This window comes from Phymastichus coffea, unplaced genomic scaffold, assembly GCF_024137745.1.
Source record: "Phymastichus coffea isolate CEN01 unplaced genomic scaffold, Cenicafe_Pcof_1.1 PCOF00003, whole genome shotgun sequence".
Classification (NCBI taxonomy): domain Eukaryota; kingdom Metazoa; phylum Arthropoda; class Insecta; order Hymenoptera; family Eulophidae; genus Phymastichus; species Phymastichus coffea.
In genome coordinates this window covers 5329262-5353470 of record NW_026706814.1, presented here as the reverse complement: position 1 = coordinate 5353470, position 24209 = coordinate 5329262, and the positions used below count along the sequence as shown (strand labels likewise).

At 34.6% G+C, this 24209-nt stretch overlaps 1 protein-coding gene across 2 annotated transcripts in view; it reads left to right on the top strand.

The window, feature by feature from the left end:
* Nucleotides 1-24209, top strand: part of LOC131664775 (glycogen [starch] synthase) — a 1096132-nt gene that overhangs the window by 370877 nt on the left and 701046 nt on the right. For both annotated transcript variants that reach the window (XM_058936134.1, XM_058936143.1), the window contains exon 6: nt 19523-19785. In XM_058936134.1, coding sequence (XP_058792117.1) covers nt 19523-19785 — 263 coding nt within the window. The remainder of the gene's footprint in view (nt 1-19522; nt 19786-24209) is intronic.

Below are 24209 nucleotides of genomic sequence, written 5' to 3'. Positions count from 1 at the left end.
CTCGGGCACTTCGTCTTTATGTTTGATTGGATATGTACCCGCGTATCGAGAGTGGCTATCAGTGAACGACGAGATATGTCTATAGCCTTTCGGATGAGCTGTCGGCGTGATATATCCCATTAAATCTGCGTGTATTCGTAACAAAGGTTTATCTTCGCGATGTCTTACATTCTTAAATGGAAGTTTCTTGAGTTTAGTTTGTATACACGTTTCGCATTCTTTAATGCTTTCGTCAATTTCGTTTTCTTTTAAATTTTTAATCTCGGGGTATTCTAATTTTAGTTTTCGAATATATTCGCTCGACGCGTGTCCTAATCTCATATGCCATATTTTCGCTGTACTAATTCTATCTAATTTTGCAAATTCGTCTAGTTCGGTGTATACATTCGTTATATCTCCTTCTTCAGTTAGGTTTTCTATTTGTCTGTCTCGAACCATACTCAACGGATCTTTAGTTTCACTTACTCTAATCGTCGGCTTTTCAACCTTTTCTTTTATTTGTTTATCCGATTTTTCTTTAGTCGTGTTTAATTTACTTCTTATTACTACGTTTGCGTGCACGTCCGTTTTAATTCGTTTACCCTCGATCGCTTTTAAATTCTTATTTTGAGATCCTATTTTAATAATCCAAAAAGGTCGTTTATATTTGCCTGACAAAAACATTTGTTCGGTTTTAGGATCGTATATATCGATTATTTTTCCATGTAGATATACACTTAATCCTCGATCCACGAATTTTCTTAATGATATTAGATTTTTGGCTATATCTTTCGCGTATATTACATTTTTTAATTGAACGGGTTTTCCTTCGTTATTAAATCCTTCGATTATTCCTTTTCCGTTATATTTTAACCTAGCGTTTGGTGATTTATTCGCGCAATAAATAAAACCTGTTTTATCTCTATCGAGGGTGACGAAGCTTAGTCAGTTATTATTCATGTGATCTGACGCTTCCGTATCAGTGATGTATTTGTCCGCGGTTTGATCCTGATCAATTTTGTCTTCGCTATCACTTCGTTCTGTCTCCGAGTTTTCGCTTTGTTTTTCGCCTTCGTTATCTGCGAAATTACAACGCGCTTTGTTTTTATTAAATTTTCGGGATTTACCTTTTTCAGGCTGATACCTTGACCTATCCTTGCTGTACTGCTTCGAACTGTCGCCTCTTCTTTCGTTGTAACGAGTTGTGACATCGTTCCTTGGCCTCTTAACCGACGTATTACGTCTTTTGTCATCGTAATTTCGTTTCCTTTTCTCTCGTCTGCATTCTTCAGCTTTATGTGTGCCGATTTGGTTACAGTTGTAACACTTGAATTTGCCCGGATTAGGGCACTTGTCTTTGATGTGTCCATCGTCTCCGCATCCGTAGCAGATTTCCTTTTCTTTATGTGCTCGTTTTGTCATCGCATGATTTGCATTTGAAGTTTACATAATTTGTACAGGTCCTACCTGCAATAAGATTCGTTTTAGTTCCATGTATGTCAATTTAGTTCCTTTTGTCATTTCGGTTATACAATCGGCTGTTGCTATAGACGGTATATGTTTCTTTACAGCCTGAAATATCAAATTCTTTTTGTCTCTATCTGCGTATTCTCCTATATTAGACTGGTTTTCGTATTGTTTCACATAATCTTCAAATCGTGAGCAAAATTGAACTATATTTTCTTTGTTCGGATTAAATTTAATATTTATCAATCGTCTATATGTGTCGTGTTCAGTCATACCTGTTTCCGACACCTTAACTTGTTTAATTTCATTTAGTAATTCTCTTGGGTTATCATGTTTTGTCCCGATATCTACATATTCTTTACCTAAATGATTGAGTATTATGTCAAGAACTCTAACCTTGTCGTCTTTATATTTACCTGGATTCGTATTATTACGTGCAGTTTCATCACTATCTATGACATAAAAAATTTTCCGCGTTTTCAGTTCGGTATATAATAGTTTCTCAAACATGTCGTATCTCGTTTCTTTGGTCAAACTGTACTTTCTATTAGATCCGGAGTCTGCGTTTGTTACTTCTACGCTCATCTTGCTATAATCTATCGGCTCATTTCGCGTATCTAACTTACTTATTCTATCAATAACATTGTTGCTAATTTTCTCGGTAATTAATTTTGTTAATTCGTCTACATTCTTACATACGTATGTGTTGTCTTCCCCTTTATCATTCGTTTGACTACTTATTAGATCAGACGTGTTTACCTGGGCAATTCGATCAGCTCTATCATCGCTGTCTCTCGCTGGTGTAATTAACGTGCTGTGTGCCAGTGGTGTCGATTTCAGCAACTGACTGGTTGTTGTTCCCGTTTGTGCTGATGATGATTCATTCTCTCGCCTTTCGTCAACCACCTGCACTTCTTGCACGTTTTGATTTCCAGCCTTCTGTTGCTCGTCAGTCGTCTGTCCTATTATTGCATAGAGCAATGTGTCGAGCTTGGCGCACAGTGTCTTGACAATCGCTGTGTTTTCTTGTATGGCTTGTCGTTCTTGCCTAGAACTTTCAACTATCTCGTCAAGTTTGCGGCTCAGGCTCGCCAAGTCCCTCGTTGCTACGTCTGTTTTGTTTCTTATAAGGATTCGTTTGGGCTCCTTCATGCCTTCAAGTTTCCCAACCAGCCATCCAGTCTCGATGGGATCCAGTACGTTGTTGTCTGTAAAAATTCGTTTTTCGTTACTAAAGGTTTGATGCTACTAGGCAGCGCTACAGTACAACTTATAGATGCCTGTAACGAGTGTCCACTCCTGTAACCAGTACAACTTGATTACATTTGTTTTCACCCTTAGGACACTGAGTGTGTATTGTGTCACGCACAGCTGTGACACCACGCTCAGTGAACCCTTCAGAAGAGTGAACTCTCATCATTTGGAAAGTTACTCTTTGACCGGTCATGTTATTATTTTTACTATGTAAAAACAACAACTCGTATGAATATTCCTTTGGCTGGGAATATTCCTTCGTTCATTCGTTTTATATTTATATAAATTTCTTTTCTTACCTATTACGAATATTTCCTTATTCGTAAATGACAGTACTAGTCCTATCTTCGTTGGGTTCGTAATGATATACACTCCTTCGCCTGGATGTATCCTCGTTTCGTTCAGCAATCGTTCAATTTTTCCTTTAATGCTCTCCATCATCTCTGTAATTTTCAAATTTAATTAGCATTTTTTTTTTATATTAGTGTTCACTTTATTTATATATATTTTGTCTTTCGTTGTTCCGTATAATGAGGGTTCTTTTCATGTACGCATGCGCCTGGCTACCTCGTGTCTGGCTTGTGCCTGCGCGCGCAACTACTTCCGTCTCTTTCGCTCTCTCTCTTTCCTTTCTCTACTGTTGCGTTCCGCGCGTGCGCATGGAATTTGGCGCGCTGCAACACGTCGTTGCCGGTTCTGCCCGCGTGCTCTGCCGCCATTTTGAACTTTCCTTTGCTCTTTTCTTTTACCTTTTAATTATCTAGATTTCCTATACTTTCGCTTCGGTCACTCTTTTCCTTCTTTCCATTTTTATTTCGATTTTATTTTCTTTTCTATCTTTCTTTCTATATTTTCTTTTCGGGTTTTTCTGTTCGCATTTTCACTTTTCACTCGCGTTCGCGTCATTATCTTATATTTTAACTACTTACGCATTGATGAGTTCATGTTGCTGTTTCCCCGATCCTCCGTCATTCTTGACTTTCTCTTTCCTTCTTCCTTCGTTCTTTGTCCTTTCGTATCTCTCTTTCTCGCGCTCGTTCTTCGTCCTCTCTCCGCTCGTTCGTCAAAATTTCTTTTCACTTTTCACTTTTCACTTTTTAACACTCTTAACACTCGCGCAGTGGAAGTGGCTCTGGGCCCATAACCTGTTAGATGCAGGGATGGGTCAATTAATAAAGTCAGATGCTTAATTGTAATTACGTCTAGTGTTAATTTATTGAAAAAGAAAAGATCGTTGCAATCGTAAAAGGCGTCGATGTAGCTCGAGCGGCAGGAGAGAACTGAGCGCTCTCGTCGGCGCGCTTGCCGCGAAGCACGGTAGAAGGGAGAAGGGGAAGGTAGGCTGGACAAGGCCTTGCGCCGAGAAAGGAATGCGCCACCTTATTGCCAACAAAAGTTATAAACAAATTAAGTTCGCACGTTAAAATTCAATACTATTTAATAGTTGAAAGTACTTGAAAATATTATAATTTTAATCTAGGCCCTAAAATCTATATAAAAAATACTTTGTTACATTGAAATTACTCTTAATAACGCATCTTAATTGAACAATAAAAATTATCATTTTTATATCTATAAGTAGAGTGACGTCACGCTCCTTATATGGTCATGAAATTTTACTCTAGCACTAAACAATCATATAATATATGAGGTGGCGCCGTTTAATATACTAATTGATATATGTTGATTCATGAATTTAGCGGGTTGCAGTAATCCAGTGAAAATAAGAGAAGAGCTCATAGATGGGACCGTTACAAGTAATGACGAATTTTGTAACACTTCCAATGAAAAACAACACGCAAAAAGCCGTTTATCACGCTAAAATCTTGAGAAAGATATCGAATTCTAATTAAATCAATGTGAACTAAAAAAAGATGTGTTCAAATCCATTAATTTTTACTAAATAAACTACAGATAGGTGTAATAAATTTAAATGGTATATAAAATCCACAAACTATAAATAAAAAAATTTATTTTTTGTCGTCAAAATTAAAAAGTATATTAATAAAAGATTGTGAGCAAGATAAACTAAAAAACCGAGTGATTTCGATACGCAATTGATCGAAAATATTAAACAAAAATTTGACAAAGCTTCAAGTTACGCAAAAAAATTAAGTATTTTAACGCTTTTCCTAGAATCTTGGAGTGCTCGTTAAGTAGAAAACATCATAGGCTATTCATATCACGCTGCTCAAGAATCAAAGAATTTCAGAGAAAATGAAAGCATGTTAGACAAACCTTTACCGCGTAATAGAATGCGTATTTTAACCGATGGTGTCATTCAATGAATTCGAAAATTATATCAGGAATTGATATAAATAGCCCTCGACCTGCTGCAAAAGATTATAAAACTATTAAAACAGATCCTGGAAAAGTTAAAACACAAAAATAGTTAATACTTTTTAATTAAAAAGAAGCTTATATGTTTCTTAAAGAGTGGTATAATGAAAATTATAAAGAAGATATTAAAATGGGTTTTCGACTTTTTATCAGTACCGACCGGAAGAGTGTGTATTACCTAATGATTCAAAAGGGATTCATAACGATTGCACTTGTATCCATTATCAAAATATAAATTTACTACTAGATACCTTACATTCTTTAATTGCTAAATTAAAGGAAAAGATTTCAACTGATTATAAAAAAATGTTATGTGAAAACTCCACCGAAGTGTGTCTTTACGATGAGTGTTTTAATTGTCTATGTTTCAATAAAGTCGCAAACCAGTTCTATATCTTTTTTAATCAAAATACTATTAAAAATATCGAGTGTAGACAGTAGGCTACCATTGATAAAAAGTATCAATTAATTACCGTTACGCTGACAATAAACGAGTATTGCAACGGTAGTCGATTCGATTAATCGATCCGTTTATGATTTGGTAGCACTCGCGATGCTAGAGCGAACGATTAAGAGAGAGAGGGGGCGTGCGAGAGTTCAAAGTCTTCAGTTAAGCCTCAGCTGTTACTTACGAAAGTACCGCCAATTAGTTTTGCACTGTGTTTTACCGTTTTTGCTGATCTAAAGGAGTTTCTGGGAGTTTCAATACGTGTGTAAGTGAGCATAGAGGCAATCACAGCAGCATCAAGCGGATAGTAGCATTTAGAGCAGCAACAACAATTTGGAAGCAAGCGAGGGAGCGCAGCTGATTCCTGAGGAGCACCAACAGTTGAATTGCTTCAACAATTACGGCTGATCACCGTAATTGCACAGCAGGATAGGTACGCCTCCCTTTTTACGTGCAACAAAATGCTAGCGAGAGTATTTTGTCTATCGCGACTGTTATTTTTGTATTCGCGCCGAGCGTTAGATTTCGTCACAGAATTTCGAATTCTCTCTCTCTCTCTCCCCGTATTATTGTTAGTGTATGTAAATCCTATTTGCGTGCGTTAGTCTTTCGGCCCGTCAAATACAGGAGTTTATTAGAATTAATCATTATTAATTTTATTCGTTGCATTACATCATTTCGTTTCCTATTAGTTTAACGGATAAATTACGGATTAAATTTTAAACCGATTTCATCTAGGGGATTAGATCTAATAAGCTTACTCATTAAGTCACTCACATCTAAGATAGATCGAGTGTCACAAGTCAGGTGACTTAAGGTGAGTTCAACTCTGTTGGAAAGAAGACACTGAAACGAAAGTATCAAACGTAAAGGCGAATACACGTATACTCATACGTGTTTAACGGAGCGGCGATTAGCTCTGCATCGTGGGAGTTTGTTCTTTAATAAATTCCCTTTGTATTAGTTAATTCACCCGTTATAGTATATTGAAATATTAAGAAAAAAGTTTAATCAGGATTTCAAAATTCACGATTATATTGCTAAAAGTCAAAATGATTTCATATGATCTACAATAAATAATTTAAATCATAACCAGTTGTTAATAATGTTAGATTTTTCAGAAAATTATAGTTGTATTATTCAAAATGAAATCCAAGCCCAACACTGGAATCATAAAGAAGTTACTATTCATACTTTTTGTATTTACAGAAAAATTAATAGCGAAGTAGTGCCGGAAAATTTGGTAATAATTTCTGAAAACTTAAATCACAATGTACAAGAAGTTACATTGTTTCAAAAAAAATTAATTTTTTACTTGAGAGAAAAAAATTATAATATAGATAAAATCATTTACGTATCGCATGGCGCATAAGCTTAACATAAAAATAAATAGATCTTTTTGAATTTAGCAGATCAATATAAAAAATTTTCAATCAAAGCTGAATGTCAGTTTTTTACTTCTTGTCACGGTAAAAGTTCACGTGATAACACTGGAGAAACAGTTAAAAGGTTAGTTAGACGGGCTAGTAGACAAGGCAATTTAAATTAGATTACCTAAAGAGTTGTACTATTGGGCACAGCAAACTCTGCCCAATTTGAGTTGTTTCGTTTATTGCAGTAATGAGGAACACGATAATATAACAGATTAATTAAAAAAATACTTTGAGAAAGCAAAATTTATTAAAGGTACTACTGTGGGCAAAAAGTAAGGTGAATTTTCAATTTAAACTTCGCGGGCTTAACATTTCGGGCTAGTTCTTTTTTTCTTGAGTTGGTAGGACTGCGAATGACATCTGGGACAAATTTCATGTCAATGTCATCATCAGTAATATATTTACGCTTGTGTTTACCAAACGACCAAGAGTGCATGTTTCGATTTTTACAATGTCTGATTTAATTGAGCAAAGAAGTGCCATCAAATTTTGTTTGCGGAATGAAATTTCGGCTGCGGAAACGTTGAGGATGTTGCGGAAGGCCTTTGGTGATTCTACCATGTCGCAGAAAAATGTTTATAAGTGGTACAAAGACTTCAAAGAGGGTCGAGAACGTGTTGATGACTTGGAGCGCTCCGGACGACCATCGACGTCAACAGATGACCAACACGTCAATAAAGTGAAGGAATTAGTGCTCGAAAATCGTCGGTTGACTGTTAGAGACCTTACTGATATGATCGGAATATCAGAAGGATCTGTGAAAACAATTTTGAAAGACCATTTGGGCCTACGAAAAGTCAAATCTCGTTTGGTACCGAAAACGCTCAATTTCTTGCAAAAAAGTCGCCGCGTTGATGTGTGTGAAACAATGCTTTCTGACTATCAGGACAAGCTCAAATGCATGATTACGGGAGATGAGACTTGGATTTATGCTTACGACCCTGAAACAACCGACCAATCAAGCGAATATCGTGCTAAAGGCGAGGCCAGACCGAAAAGAGCACGTCAAAGTCGTTCAAAAATCAAGGTCATGATGACAGTTTTCTTCGATTTTCGTGGTGTGGTGCACTATGAATTCCTTCCACCCGGCCAAACTGTTAATAAGGAATATTATTTGAGCGTTATGCGTCGTTTGCGTGAAGCAATTCGTCTAAAAAGACCAGAATTATGGGCCAACAACTCTTGGTTTTTGCATCACGATAATGCACCATCTCACACTGCACTCGTTCTTCGTGACCATTTCGCCAAAAATTCGACGCATATCGTTCCGCAACCACCGTATTCGCCTGATTTGGCTCCGTGTGACTTCTGGCTATTCTCAAAACTCAAGAGACCACTCCGGGGAACGCGTTTCGAGTCGATTGAGGAGATAAGAGCTGAATCGAAGAAGGCGCTGATGGCTATACCGGAAAGGGACTATTTGGCATGTTTCGAGGATTGGAAAAAACGTTGGCATAAGTGTATTTTATCGGGAGGGGATTACGTCGAAGGGGATGACATTGATGTAGAAGAATAAATAAAGATTTTTCATTTTACAAATAAATTCACCTTACTTTTTGCCCACAGTAGTACTTTAAATTTTTCTCGACAAATTTTTCAATGCTTTTTTCGAAAAAAGTCGCCATATTTTTTTTCTTGAAATCTAATCATCATTTTGTCTTTAAAATCTTGCAGAGAGACCCCAAAACCATAAAGTAAGTCATTTTAGACATATTCTTGATGTTTAAGTGTTTAAAAAAAAATGCAAAGTACGTATAGTTAAGATTTTTGGCTTTTTCGGTGTTAAGGGGTAATACCTACGTAGAGCCCTATTTTTTAAGGTCATTTTTGGAATGTTATTTCAAAGAAACTTTATATTATATGCAGAATCTAATTAAATTGCTTTATTGTACATATTTTTAGGTACAAAAATTATTTTTTACAGAGTATTCAAAAACAAAATGGCGCCTGTACAGAGTCATAAGCGTCCATGGTATTTTGAAAGAGGCCTCCACGGCCCCCACTTTTTCGTCGCTATGTTGTTCATCTGAAACACAAATACGAAATTTCTTCTTAATACATGAACTAAAGGTAAAAGAAATACGTAGGGGTTTTTCAAAATATCAAATTTTAATAAATTGGCAGAAGTTCGAAAATTTTTTTATTTTTCGTATAATAAAAGGGTGAAAAATCGTCATAAAACAAAGTTTTCAACAAAAAATTCTTTAATCCAATTTTAGAGCCAACCCGTTGTAAAAAAATAATCAAACAATCATCTCAGGTGGTTACACACGTGTGTTTCGTTGGTAAATATCCAACCTCATCAGATCTTTATTAAAAAACAAAAAGAGAATAGTTACAGATATAAACACAAACAAATAAAAATCACGTTAACAAAACATTTACCTCAATTCGCAAGTCACAATCAAATCAAATATCACAATAAAGTCAAAAATAAATTGTTAAACTCATCTTATAACTTAACATTCGTTCAAATACTCAAAATTCAAATCAGACATCGACTATGAAATAATGCAAATCATACAGTGTCTGCTACCTTTTATACCAAAACAAATCACAGGTAGACACACAATCAAATGTATCCCCTCTACTATGCCAAGAAAACCGGTACATTAAGCATCATTATACATCAAAACAAAATTTTTAAAAAATATTATAAATAAATGTAAGATCAGTTAGTTAAAACATCAAATAAACCTTTATATTGTTTACTCAATAAACCAGTGTCCTCTTGTCTATTTATAGTGTTATCAGACAAATTAATATATATCATTTCCGAAATTAATCTCTTACAATAATTAGACTCTCTATCTAAAATTATTGTGTTGTCCCAGTCAAACAAATGTGTAGGATAATTTTTCAAATGCATAGGCACAGGAAGAGATTTATCTAAAGGTGTCTTACTATGCTCATCTATGCGTTTTTTTAAACTTCTCTTAGTTTAACCAATATATACAGACGGGGAACTATCACAACAAAATTTGTATACTATATTTGTCTCATTCCATTTATCTGTAACATCTTTACCCAGTTTTATAATATTGTCCAGCTTATGATTAATTAATGGTATACAATGAATATTAAATTTTCTTAAACTATGGTTACATAAGTTAAAAAATCTTTTATGAAAAGGCAACGTTAAAACCATCGATTTAATATTAGTATTTTTTCTATCATCCTGAGCAGCAATACTATTACAAAATCTATGTTTACGAATGCGATCCAATATACATGTATTGACAAATTTTTCCGGGTAATCATTATTTTTTTAAATACTCTTAACAATTTCTATATTATCTTCATGAAAGTTTGCATCAGATAGTAATAACGATCTATCAATCTATCTGATTACTATTTGATGCATGTTATTAAACTGGCTCTAAAATTGGATTAAAGAATTTTTTGCTGAACAAAATGGAGAGTGCTAATAATAACATAACAAAGTTTTCAAATTATCAACAAAATCGTACGTATTTTCTAAGAAAATAATGTTGTAAAGCCTCTGTCAAAGTTTCAAATCGATCGGATGAAAATTGGCAGAATAATTGAGGAAGCCGTGTCAAAAAAGTGGTTTCGAGAAAAACGCGAGTAAAGTTTGACAATGAAAATAATCGTATATAACATCGAAATAATTAACTTTTAATGGTTTTTACCTTTAGTCTGCGATACCAGCACCATAAATTTGTCCTTCCAACTGGGCATGTTCTTGCTGTGATACTCTTCTCGATGATTTCAAAGCCGCTAAGCTACATCAGAGGTCGGTAAGTCTTTCGGAGCGAAGGGCTCACCGCGTGAGCTCGACCGCGCTGTGAGATACCTGGCGTCTAATGCTCATAACTCGGAGAAAAAATTTATTTTCGTAAAACCACTTGAGGGCGTTGTTTTTAAGATCTTTCTCTACAATTTTAGCTTAAAAAAAAATTGATTTTTTGAAATTTTTACATAGGTGTTACCTCTTAATGGGTTAACATGAGTCTTCTTTTACCAGAGAGAGAGAGAGCATTTTTTTCCTGGACGACTTTGTGGGTCAGCTACCACGGACAGCGCACATTCACTAACTCGGTGCGTGTATCTAGTGCTGAAGAGGAAGACAAGATCAGCTAGTTGATATAGCCGAGCTTCTGGGACGTATGTAGATGAGCGAAAAAAGTCTTTTCATTGTCACACACATCCTCCAACCAGCAACGAACAAGATCAAATTTATTTTTACTTTCTCTCTCTCTTTCTCTCTCTCTCTCTCTCTCTCTCTCTCTCTCTCTCTTTCTCTCCCCCCCCCCTCTCTCTCTCTCAAATATTCTTTTCTTTCTCTCGTCATGGCACACTTGCGGCTATGCTAGTTATAAGTCCGGTAGTGTAGGGTAGTAAAACATTGATTCGCTGGCTATCTAGTTCTTTTCTTTACGATTCGACTAGCGGCTCATTACGTTAAGCTATGATTGAAAGGTTAAACACTGTCAAGGCGTTTACCCACTTGGTAGTTTGCGTCTATCTGTTTGCGGTTATTCAATCAATGTAAGTAGCTTGTAAATTATACATATGTTAGTTTAAGTGATAGTTTTTAAGTTGTATATATGTTCGTTTTCTTTATTTGTTATTAGAATAAGATTGATAGTTTTGGATTCAAACGATAATGTGAAATTATTTGTCAACCTCTCCTCTATTCCCTTCTTCGATTACTGAAAGCGAAAGTGTCTCACTTATTCGCCTTTATTAAATAATTATTAACGACATTGCACATTCATTATACGTACACTGGATCAGAATCCTTTAGATTTTTTTATGTGAGGAGTATGTAAAAATATTTACCACAACGGTGCACCTGCTAACGCTGACGAGGTCTGGGAATGTACGGAAGAATGGGTAGAAGACATACCATCAGAGGAAATCTAGTCAGCTAAGTTGTTAGTTCTATGATATCAAAATGGCAGGGGAATATTTTGAGCAGTACATGAAAGTAAAGTTGGACAGGGAAAATTCCGCAGAAAATGATGGCAATGAAACTCAAGCTGAGCTTAACGATGCAGATGATGATGAAAACGACGAGAATGAGCCAGATGATCTAAATAATCCAGATTGGGACATGGATGAATAACGAAATACATTAGAAAAAACGGAGTTGTAAAAAAGTAGCAGAAAAAAAGTTGAAAAGAAGACGTAAAAAAGTAATAGAAAAGTCAAACTTTTTTCACAACCTTTTTTATACGATCTGTTCACTAATTTTTTACAACTTTTCTACTTTTTTACTACTTTTATACGACTTTTATACAACCTTTCTACTACTTTTTTACAGCTTTTGTTTGCGCACGGTCGTGTATGTGTGTGTGTTGTTATTACTAAATTAATTAATTTTGTATTATAAAATGACTATTTTTGTACAAACAAGTATAATAATTTAAAAATTATGTCAATTAATTAGGTAACACGACTATTTACAATTATTTCTTTTCCCTTCGTAGATTATTGCATATTCTTGTAAACACCTGTCTGTACTTCGCAGCTAATAGTCTCTGTTGTTCATCCATTGTATCATTAACAAATTCTAAAATAGGCAAAATGACGAATTTGTTCACCAGCATCGACAAGAAATTTTGTTTTAAATATATAATACTTAATGCAGTAATTATCTAGATTGCTGGTGGTATAACCACCTACCTTTTTATCTCGTCTGTGTCTATTGTCGAAGTTCTTCTCTCTTAATGATAAGGTACATTACTTGATCACCGTTTTTTGGCTGTTCTTATAATTTTCAGCTTATATTTTCAGATTATTCAGTTCAAGCTTGTAAATATGCAGTTTAAAACCTTCCCACAGCTCGACCTGTAAACAAATTTCACTATTGAATTGGAAATCTCAATTACGTAAGTGCATGTATCTACTTGAAGGTGCGAGCGCTTGTATGAGTATTATATGCGTATGTATGTAAGTATATATGTATGGGTGTAGTGTACAACCGTGCGGACGCATTTGTGTTGTATATTGCACGCGCACGTGTTTTTTTACCTTTCTTTTACTGGTTTAATTTTACCTTTCTAGATCCTCGTTTCAGTGCAACGAACTCCTTTCTTAAGACCTTATTTAGAGCTGCGTTATTTTCATTGATTTCGAAACCTGCTTCACGCTATTCCTCTTATTTTTTGCTGTTTGCAGATTCTTGGCTCTTATCTTTCTCAACAGTTACAGTATCTATAAAATAGATTTCGTTGTTTATAAACCAACTAATTAAAAAAAAATTAAATTACTTTGGTTTTTCTCAACAGGACAAATTACTGTTCCATCCGCCAAAACCTCTAAACTATTCAAATAGTCCTCTTCGTCTAAATAAATAATGAATCAAAATTTCGAAGCACATTAAATCGACAATATAAACGTCGCAATTATAGAAAATAACAGTCAAATTATATTATCATTCTCTAACTCACACAATAAACAAGAAACAATACAAAAAATATTTTGATAGCCTAGGAAATCGCTTCCTTGCAGGAGGAAATTATAATGCCAAACATCCATATGAGGATCAAGATCATTAACAGCAATTCCAAAAGAAGCAACTTTATATGCAGTAATGAAAATAGAAAACTTAATACTAATATCAATATGCGAACCTTCCTATCCATTAAAGGATTATACTATAAATATCTAACAGCCAAATCATGCCTTGATTTAACTTCAGATCGTCCTCTAATTATTATCAATTTCAACTCAATAACACAGGCCAATAAAATTTTACAAAAGTCAAGAACCTGAAACTAGAAATATAAGATTTTTATAGATTTTTATGCGCTGATTCTGAATCTGGGCTTAGATTTGCTCTATCACCCTTGGTTTCCCAGATATCTTAACCTAAAAGCGTCAAAAACACGCTTTTTTGCTATATTTGACCACCTGAAACATGATGAAGGATTATTTCTGCGAAATTCTTATCACAGTTTCTAAAAGAGCAACTCTTGGGCTACAAAAAGCACTATTCAAATAAATTTTATAATTTTTTCAACGGAGATATGGTTGTTTGAAAAACGTTGAATCTGAACTATACTATAGGTTTATAATAACACGAAACTCAATATTCACTTCTCATACTTATAAATGCACACGCATAATAGCATCAGAAGTACGAGAATCCACGTATACCACAGTGTTCAGTCAGCTGAAACGTCATAACCTCAAATTTGAAATTTCCGAAGTCAGTAACAATTCACATGTCATTTCTTGAATAATCCTCAATCCAGAACATTTGACGGAATCACATCAATCAAACGCCCAGTCGGGCACTGCTGGTCGAGTTTCGAGAACACGGTAATATTGAGTTTCGTATTATTATAAACCTATAGTAGAATCTTCAGATCCAACATTTTTCAAACGACTATATCTCCGTTGAAAAAATTATAAAATTAATTTTAAATAGTGCTTTTTGTAACTTAAGAGTTGCTCTTTTAGAAACTATGGTCAGAATTGCGCAGAAAAAATCCTTCGTCATGTTACAGTGACGCTTTTCGGTTAAGATAGCTGGAAAACCAAGGGTGATTTTGAGCCCAGATTTGGAATCAATGCATAAAAATCTATTAAGTATACTATGTCTGATTTCAAGTTTTTAAAATTGTTGGTCTGTGTAATTAAAACAAACTTAAAAAATGGCCCTTTGTACAATAAAAAAATGAATTGAAAATTTTATAAAGCAGTAACAAACCAAAACCTTTTATGTGATGTACTATTAAAAAGAAAACAAGATATCGATATGGCGATTGAATTAAATAACAACATTTATAAAGCCATTAAAAATGCAACTTCTATGTATTCAATAAATAAAAAAAGAAATTGAACTATTTCGAGAATAGTATCTGACAAAACTAACGTAAAAATAAAATTAAGAAAAATATGGCAACAGTCCAGATTATAAAGTGATAAAGCAAAATATAATCCGTCTATTAATGAACCTGAAAATATTCTTTACGATTAAAAAAATGAAATTATAAGTAACTACCGAACTAACTTAACTGTAATTGGAGCCACTGATTTTCGTTTTGGAAAGCAACTAAGAAAATAAAATATCTTTAAAAATTCTCTATTTCTATTTAAAAAAAATGATATGACGTGTCTAAAACAAGTATTTATATAGCTAACATATTTGTCAAATATTTACAAAATATATTCAACCCCCACAACGCAAAAAACAGAAGATTGTAATGCGGTAACATTACAAGGCTTTGCCTGAGAGTGTTGCATTATTTCCAACACCTCAGGAAAGCCATCCATGTCCCTTGCCGCCACGTAACCAGTCGGATTATTATAACCCATGTGCGCCCTAATTCGAACACTAATTCTTTTTCATATGCGTCTACCCAAACTCGAGAAAACAACGTAACAAGTTGAAGAACGCGATCCGACGGAGGACTGAAAAATGGAGCGCATCATGAGAAAAAAGAGAGTGCACGCATATACACTCCCAACCACGTGTTGCCGGCTGGAAATAAAATCACCAAAACTTGACTGGAAAGTGCAACGGATATGCGTGATAGTGGTATATGCAGATCCGTTACATTCCCCGACGCTGACACAAACACTCTGGAGATGCTGGCACACCTGGGGCAAACAGAAAATCGTCGATGAAGCGCAACCGGTAATCAACTTTGTCAGGCTGCTGCGCACCATCGGACATTCTGAGCTCCACACACACTGACACTGCTGCCGATCACTGACAACACCCGGAGACATACACACGCAACACCCGGGCACACGCTTGTATCACACAACCAAAAGGGAACGCTCCAGGAGACGCTTCGGAGACCAGCAACAAAGTACGAGGTTGACACGCGGGAGCGAAGGTGGCCATCATGAAGAGCGGTACAGACTAAATGAGAGCGAGCGAGACAGACTGGACAAGAGCGAGCGAGACAGACAAAACAAGAGCGAGCGAGACAGACTAAATAAGAGCGAGCGAGACAGACTAAACAAGAGCGAGCGAGTCAGGTTAAGCGAGAGCGAGCGAGGCAGACCATATAAAGCGAGCGAACTAAAATAAATATTATACAGATTCAAATGCAAATGCGATGATGAGGGTGCTACGAAAATAAGGCCGACTTACAATTATTTTATCACTACAAATAATTTAGCGATGCAACTTATACATGGAACATATTAAAATATAAAATACTTATATGCGACCGCTATAGTCCCTTAAATGTATTAATTAGTGTCAAGCATTTTGACGAATTAAATTGATAAATTGATTGATGAAATTCGAAATTCTGACGAAACTCGCTGGTGACGTCACGACCAATAAGCGAATCAGAATAAAATTCGATTTCCGTCCGCATCGAAATAAATAAGAGTAGGGGTAGATCTTTCTCATCAATCAATGCTAGTCGACTTAGTGGGGGGGGGGGGCGAGAGAGGATAAATAGCGACAATAGGAGGAGATAAAATGAAGGCACTGTTCTTTTCTAAATTACATATTGACCAATGACGAAATATTCAGAGTGCGCTACCGATATCCGAATTCGCATATCTGCCAATAATAGGAATTCTTCTCGGAAAGAGGAGCGGAAAAATGATCTTTGACCGCGAAAAGCCGTTTCTCGTCCATTTTGCCGCTGATCACTACATTGAGAGAAAGCAATTTTCCCAGATTCACTGCCACAGTTCCCGTTTGTCAGGTTCTTCAGCAGAAATCTGTAAGTAGGAAAAATGCGACTCACTAATACTGATTGTGAAATGCGGTGCGTGATTTTTCTCGTGCAAATAATACCATCACGACACGTGGATTCGTCGACACCGGAAATTTAGTGCTCCTATCAAGTCGCGATGACCATCCGCCATTTTTCGAATTAGCGTGAGTGATAGGATCGAAAAAAAAAAGGACTTTAGATATCGAGGTAGTGAATTACAGTTACGAATTCGGGGATCGAGAGTGTTAGACTGTCGTAGATTTAATTCGCCGGAACGTGTGTATCTGTTTCGCCGCGCATTGAGTCGCGTCAAGTCGCGCTGACCATCCGTCATTCCGACAGTAATTGTACTTTAATTTCAGAATAAAGAAAAGTCAAGTGTGACCAATTTTCTTAATTTTACGCCTCGTTAAGCCTTCCTTCTCTGCATGCTGATATTATTTTAAGCCGCGGACGGTTGATAACGAGAATTCTTTGTTTGCAATTTCTGGTTCCGAAATTAAGTAACTTACGCACGAAATCGAACGAATCTCTGATCCGAGATGAGGAGTTATATCCTGAGCTGCCGGCACTTCAAGGACGCGAGATGATGAATATAAATCGACAATTGTTGGACACCATCGGCCTGATACCCAGAAAATCGCTATGACGACGTCAAGCCCCCACGCTGCGCAGTCGCACTGTGGACGAACAGAGCCATGCCTTGTTATATTCAGGCCCTACCCCCGATGATCGCTCTATTTTAGGAACGGCGGTCTGGTGCCTTTATAATTAATCGGGGGAAAAGGGCCAATCAGGCCTTGTGACGGAAGTGTTCCAAAAGTGCGGCTGAGATCCCCCGAAGTTCCCCGCCACAAGATGAAGAACAAATTTTATTAAGCTGTATGCAAAGTAAAAATAGTAATAATTACTCAGTTGATAATACTGAAGTAAAAGAAATAAACTACATAATTCATCAGCTAAAAAATAAAAAGAACTCTGGACACAATATAATAAATCCAATGTTACTCAAAGAACTTTTTAAAAAAGATATAATTCAACAGAAAATAACAACAATAATACTGATAACAAAACTGTATGACCGTTACAGTACGTTACGTTATACAGACCAACTGCTGTCTATATTATCTAAAAATTGTAAAAAAATAGTAATGTGAAGAGACCGTATATGGTCTAAATGAAAACAACTGAATATACAGATAAAAATATATTACTTGTTACTAGGAATAAAATCCAAACTGTCAATCAAAAATAAACTACTTATATATAAATCCATAATAATTAAACCACTATAAATATATAGCATATAAATCTAGGGTACTATTACAAAGTCAAACATTGATATAATAGAAAGATTCAAAATAATGTACTATGATCCATCACCGATGCACATGGTTAGTCTCAAATAAGTACATAAGAGAGAATGACAATATAACTACTGTAAGAGAAGAAATTGAAACAGTTACAGAAAATATGGTAATAAGATATCGAAACATCCAAATTGACTAGCAAAGCAATTAATGCACACAACACCAAAATTTAGATTAAAAAAAATATAAAACGCTGTTTGCTCTTAGTTAAACAAACATGGAATTAATGTACTGATATGAATCAAACGTAATATACTTATCATGTAAATTATAACTAATTTATTTTTAACTAACTAAATTAAAAAAACATAAATACCATGTAAATATTTGTATTATATTTAATAAAGCACGTTTTGATAACTTTACTTTTTCTGTTGTTGTTAACCTTTTACCCTCTATTATATCAGAGGATCGAATGTCGGTGCGCTCATCAGAACGTGCATATATTACATTAATCATTAGCAGCGGATGTACAACGTCACTTTTTATGTACTGTGACGTTACAGAGCTTTGTGACTCAGCTACCGTAAAAGTGCTCCACAAGCGCCTGACACACTCATTTGAATCCGATTGAATATCAAATAATTGATCTATGTGTCGATCAGTTGTCGTTATGAATGTGCGATAGAAACGCCTTTTCATTTCTGTCTTCACATGCAACAAGTAAAATGGTATTTGTGATAAATTTTTTTTATATACACTGACTATATGTATGATACAGGGTTCGGAAGAATCCCAAATGCAAGTGGATATTTTCCGTATGCAGGTGAATATTTCCCGAAGACGGTCAACGAAACATTCGCGTTTCTCAAAAATAATTAAAAGGTATACATAGTGACAATTAGATTCAAGTAGTATACCTGTGATGGGTTCGAAAAATAGATTTCCTGTAGTGCAAAAACACGCGTACATCTTAAGAGCATTATACCATCCCAACACTCAACAGACAACAGCACTGCTACGTGTGGTCGATACCAATTTTATAAAGAACATTTGCGAGTGTAATTCGAATATTTTAAAAGATGAGCTAAAGGTGCACGTCTAACATCCAGTATATTATGTGCGTGCATAGTTTATTTGTGAACAAAAATATAGTTTTTAGTTCATTTGTGATACATACTTGGTTTTTCAACTTTATTTGACGGCTCCATACATTTCTCATAACATGCGTGCGTGTACTTTTTTGCCCAACGGAAATTTAGCAGCTATTACTCAATAGGTCTACTTACAAAGATTTTCTGTTTGCAAAGATTTACTGTTTGCAAAAATTTGCTGAACCGATGTGATTCTGACTAATCTCTCGTAAGACTTGCTCTTATATAAATGTTTAACTTTTTTGATTAATATTACATTAGTTGAGTCTAGCTAAAATTCTGAGAGTTCTTATGAAGATACAAGTAAATGATCTTAATCAATTGCAAATATACTCATTTATTGCCCGCTCATTCCCCACACATGGTAGATAGAACTATAGATATTACTATTACGTATATTTTATTCTTTAAATGTAATCAAAAATACCTAAAGGTTAAGTATATTCATTATTATATTTAATTGTATCTTTATCAGTTCAACGTTGATGAAGAAGCTGGGAAACGTCAAATCTATCATCGATATTGCATGGAAAGAGCTGCGGCTCATTTATCACATACATTTACTACTGTATCAGATATTACAGGACTAGAAGCCGAACATCTTCTTAAAAGAAAACCAGACATTATAACGCCAAATGGATTAAACGTAAAGAAGTTTTCTGCCTTGCATGAATTTCAGAATCTTCACGCTGTGAATAAAGAGAAAATTCATGAATTTGTAAGAGGACACTTTTATGGGTAAGCAAAAATTTATAATATGTGATATATGTAATCTTATTAATAATCTACTAATTGTCAATAAAAAAAGTTTAGGCTGATTTCTAAGTTCAGAATATTACTACTTTCAACTAGAAAAAGACAAAAATAAGTATAGATAGTAAAGTAATTTATTCACCAGAACAACGTAATTTTGTTATAGAATACATATCGCAATTTCATTAAATGAACTGTGAACTACGAGAAATATATTATACAGATAAAGTGTGTTTAAATTTCAAGAGTAAATATATTAACGAAATCAAGACACGTCAAGTATATTTCGTTTCAGTTAGTGTAATTTACCAAGAGTTAAATTAAATCCACGATAGTGAGACACGCGGCATGCGGTGGAGTTCTTTGAATTTCAATATCTTGGCTATACCTAAGAGTAAGAAAGAGAGTGAGAGAAAGAAAGAGAGAAAGAGAGAGATGCGAGGAGAAGAAAGAGTAAGATAAGAAAGATTAGGTTAGATTGATTTTTATTGGACTTTCGGGTGGACTCCATCTAGCTGAAAACAATAATATAATATAGCAAAAATCAGTCTGTAAAACACAGTGCATAGATTATAAAATAAAAAGGTTCACTAAACCATTTAGTATTATATAACAGGAAACTGCTATGTGATGAGGTCAACCTACAGTTTTAGCGAAGTCTAAGGTCAAAAAACAGTTGATTAATGCAACATATCATAACTACAATCGCACATATTTAAAGAAATTTACGTTGGTATAAGTTATAGGATCAAAAAAATATAGAAATACATTTTTCAATAAAATAAAATAATTGCATTTTACGTTTATCTAATATAATTACGTAAGATATTGGTAACTAAGTAGATGTAAATTCTAGTTTGAAGGTTCGAAACCAATTTCGATCATATTTTGTATTATTGTATTAAGATGATCTCTCGATCATGTTGAAATAAGTTTATGCTTCACATTCATAATTTTTTGCAGTTTTAAGTAAATCCTCAAATCATTAAAAGTGACAATGATACATCAAAGCTATATTTTTTCAATATTGAACTAACCAGTATTTTCAAGAGATTTACTTTCATCCAACTTTTCTAATTTCATTAATGTAACATTCTGATATCTATAACTGCTTGGTATTCAATTTATATTGATTCCCTGAAAATAGACCACATATAACATTATTTACATATGTCATATCAATAAATATAGTGTGGAATAAAATCAACAAATGGTGCGATAAATTAACCGCGTGCGATTTTTTTTTAAGTGAGATAATGCAAATTCAATCAAACATATTAGCCCGTACTAACTAGTAACTAAAGCTGACTATGAACTCTAAATGAAATCGAACTAATCACCGGTGAGAATAATAAATTTAATGATAGAAATAATATGAGGAGAAAAAAGAAATAATAAATTAAAACACTATTTAACAGACTACATAGAACATTATATCATAACGAATAAAAAATCGACAGATGCGCATACAATGATATGAAACAATGTATTAAATTGTTATAACAGAAAAAGAAAAAAAGAAAAAGAGAGTGTGAGAAAGAAAGAGAAAGAGGGAGAGAGAAAAAAAATTAGGCTCATAGCTCTCGCCTTCATCAGCGTAATACGCCGCGATACGATGTTTACTTATCCCATAATTCGTCGCATAAAGAGTGATTGTGAAAATATGCCAGACGTATAGTTGTCACGATCATCCTCTACAGAAACAGCCAAAATCCACTGAACCACCTATATGACTTGAGCTATGGACTCGCTACGTGGAAGATCGGAGGTGGTCATTGGTCAATGCTACTAGAAGGAGAAAAGTTTGGATGATTGCCGGATTACCGGTTAAACATCAACGTTTGAAAACTTTTCCACTTCTATAGTTGGTGTTTTCGTTGAGTTTTTTTCTCTGCTATTCTGGATCCGTTGCCTATGTCACTTTTTCTTAGCCATCGCATGTTCTGCCGTAACTGTCGTTCTTTCCTTTTTTGATAGACTGCTAATGTTTATCCTTTTGCTCTCTAGTAAGTGTTCGTTTAACATGTTAATTAACTCACTCCCGGGATATTTTGGATTCTAATCTAATTTTTTACTCTGTTGAGTGAATTGTTGCAGGTCAAAGATCTTGCTTATGACTCACTGAAATTTTTGCATTTTTGCAGATATATTTTAGCAATTTGACGATATTAGTGGTCTGGAATGATTTTCATTACAGTTATACTATTTAAATCAACCCTTAACATCTACGCTCACTAATAAGGCTAACATAGTGCTATCAATATAGAGTAGTACTGGGCTCTTCTTTAATTGGATTCATTTTAGAGTCGTAGAAGACTGTTTTTTCATCTGTTAATTTAGCTGTTTTTGTTGTTTTCCTAGCCAATTTGGAGTTCAATTAGTGTCGGTTGATTAATCTAGCTTGTTTCATTCTTGGCGTGCTGCATGTAAAAGTGCTAATTCTATTATGATGAGCATTGCTTTAGTACGGTGAATATTAATTAATTATAAGCTATTTTATTTAAGTTGGATTGGGTTTTATTGCGTTAATGATTTGCATCTCTTAGTTACTGATGCGCTTTACAGCTATGCGCTTTTCAAATTATCCAAGCGTAAATTTATTGATTTTGTTATCAACTGGATTCTATACATTAAGTGGCACACTAGAGACTGTATCTATTGAAAAACTATCATACCATTTTAGGTATAAGCTTTGGTGAGTTTTTTAAATATTTCTATTTTTCTATTTTTCTAAATTTCTGATTTATAACCATTTTGTCATTTGAATTGTATAACTTTTTTTTATTTACTCCAAAGCTTACAGTTTATCTATTATTTATAAAGACAATAGGTAAATTTCATTGTTATACAGATATCTTTACATGTATTCAGCAGAGTACTTTAGTGAGCATTCTATCTTGGTCTTGAAATTTGTGCGTACTTATGTGGTTATTATCTTGAGGTTTGATTATGCTATCATTATTTTATATTTCTTGAGTCAAGTGATTGTATTTTATTCCAAGAAAAATTTGCTCATCAGTTTGTTTGAGTGGTTTCGTACTCTTATATTGTATTTTACGTAAAAATTTTCAATTTCTTCTTTTACTGATACATTCTGTAAATTATTTCGGATAACTTCGTTTGTAATGAATCACGGCGCGTGTACGAAGTTAGGTAGGACTTTTGATTGAAATCTTTTTTAAGCATATAAATTCAAAGCGGCTCGCCAAAGTTAAATACTGTAGGTTCAGACTGGTTTAAATACAACTTTTTAAAATAGAAGATTATGTTTGATTGATATCTCTAATTCTGCTCCAATGAGCCATTTCAATCTCAGTTATTTTCGTTTTGTGAATATATGTTCTTTCTATGTCAATCTTTTATCCAAGTATACACACACACACATACACACATGTATGTATGTGTGTGTGTATACATATATATATATAAAATTTATTTATTTACAACTTATATGTTACATTTGGTTTTCATTTCTTATATTACGATTGTGTCTCGTGTCCAGTTTGTGTAATTGATAATGTATGTGTTTTGTGTGTGTGTGTGTGTGTGTGTGTGTTTTGTGTATATGTGTACGTATGTAGGTATGTAAGGATAAGGAGGAGAAAGAGGAAAGGCTAGAAAAAAGTAAAATATACTGAGAGAGGGAGGAGGGAGACGAAATAAGAGAAGAGTTTTGGAAAGAAATAAGAGAGGAGCTAAAGAAAAAAGAAGGAAAAGAACTAGAAGAAAAGCTATAAAACTCAACAACTCTTCTTTTTGCAACTCTTGCGTCCCTGTCTCCTGCTTCTGTCTGTTCAGCTTTTCTTCTCATTTTTCTGTTGATTAATCTTCTCTTCCTCTCTCTAATCTAGATCTGCCTTTTCCGCTCTTGTTTTTCTCTTTCTTACTTATTTTTTCCGACTTCTTCCTTTGTTACTTTCTTTTGCCTTTACACCTTTGCCTTTACTTTGCTTTTGCTCTCTTTCTTGCTAATCATTTAATCTGTCTTTCTCCTTGTTAGGGCTTTACACCTTTCTCTCATCTCCTATTACCCCCTCTGCCTTTCCTTTCCTCAACCTCACTTATTTTCTGTAGTATCTTATAATTTTTCTTCTTGTTTTCCTTTTTCTTTCTCTTCCTCGATTCTTCTTCTTTTCCATTTTTGTTCCTGCATCCAATACCTGCTTCCTCTCTCATATGTAGTTGCTAGTACTTGTATATTGTGTGTGTGTATGTGTATGTTTGCGTGTGTGTGTGTTTTGTGTGTATGTTTGCGTATGTAAATGTGTCTGCGAGTCTTGCGTCTCTCTCGTCTGTTACCTTCTGTCCTTAGGGTCTTAAAATTTCATCTTGTTTTTCTTTTTCTTTCTCCTCTTCGATTCTTCTTCTTTTCCATTTTGCTCCATCCTCCAATACCTACTTCCTCTCGC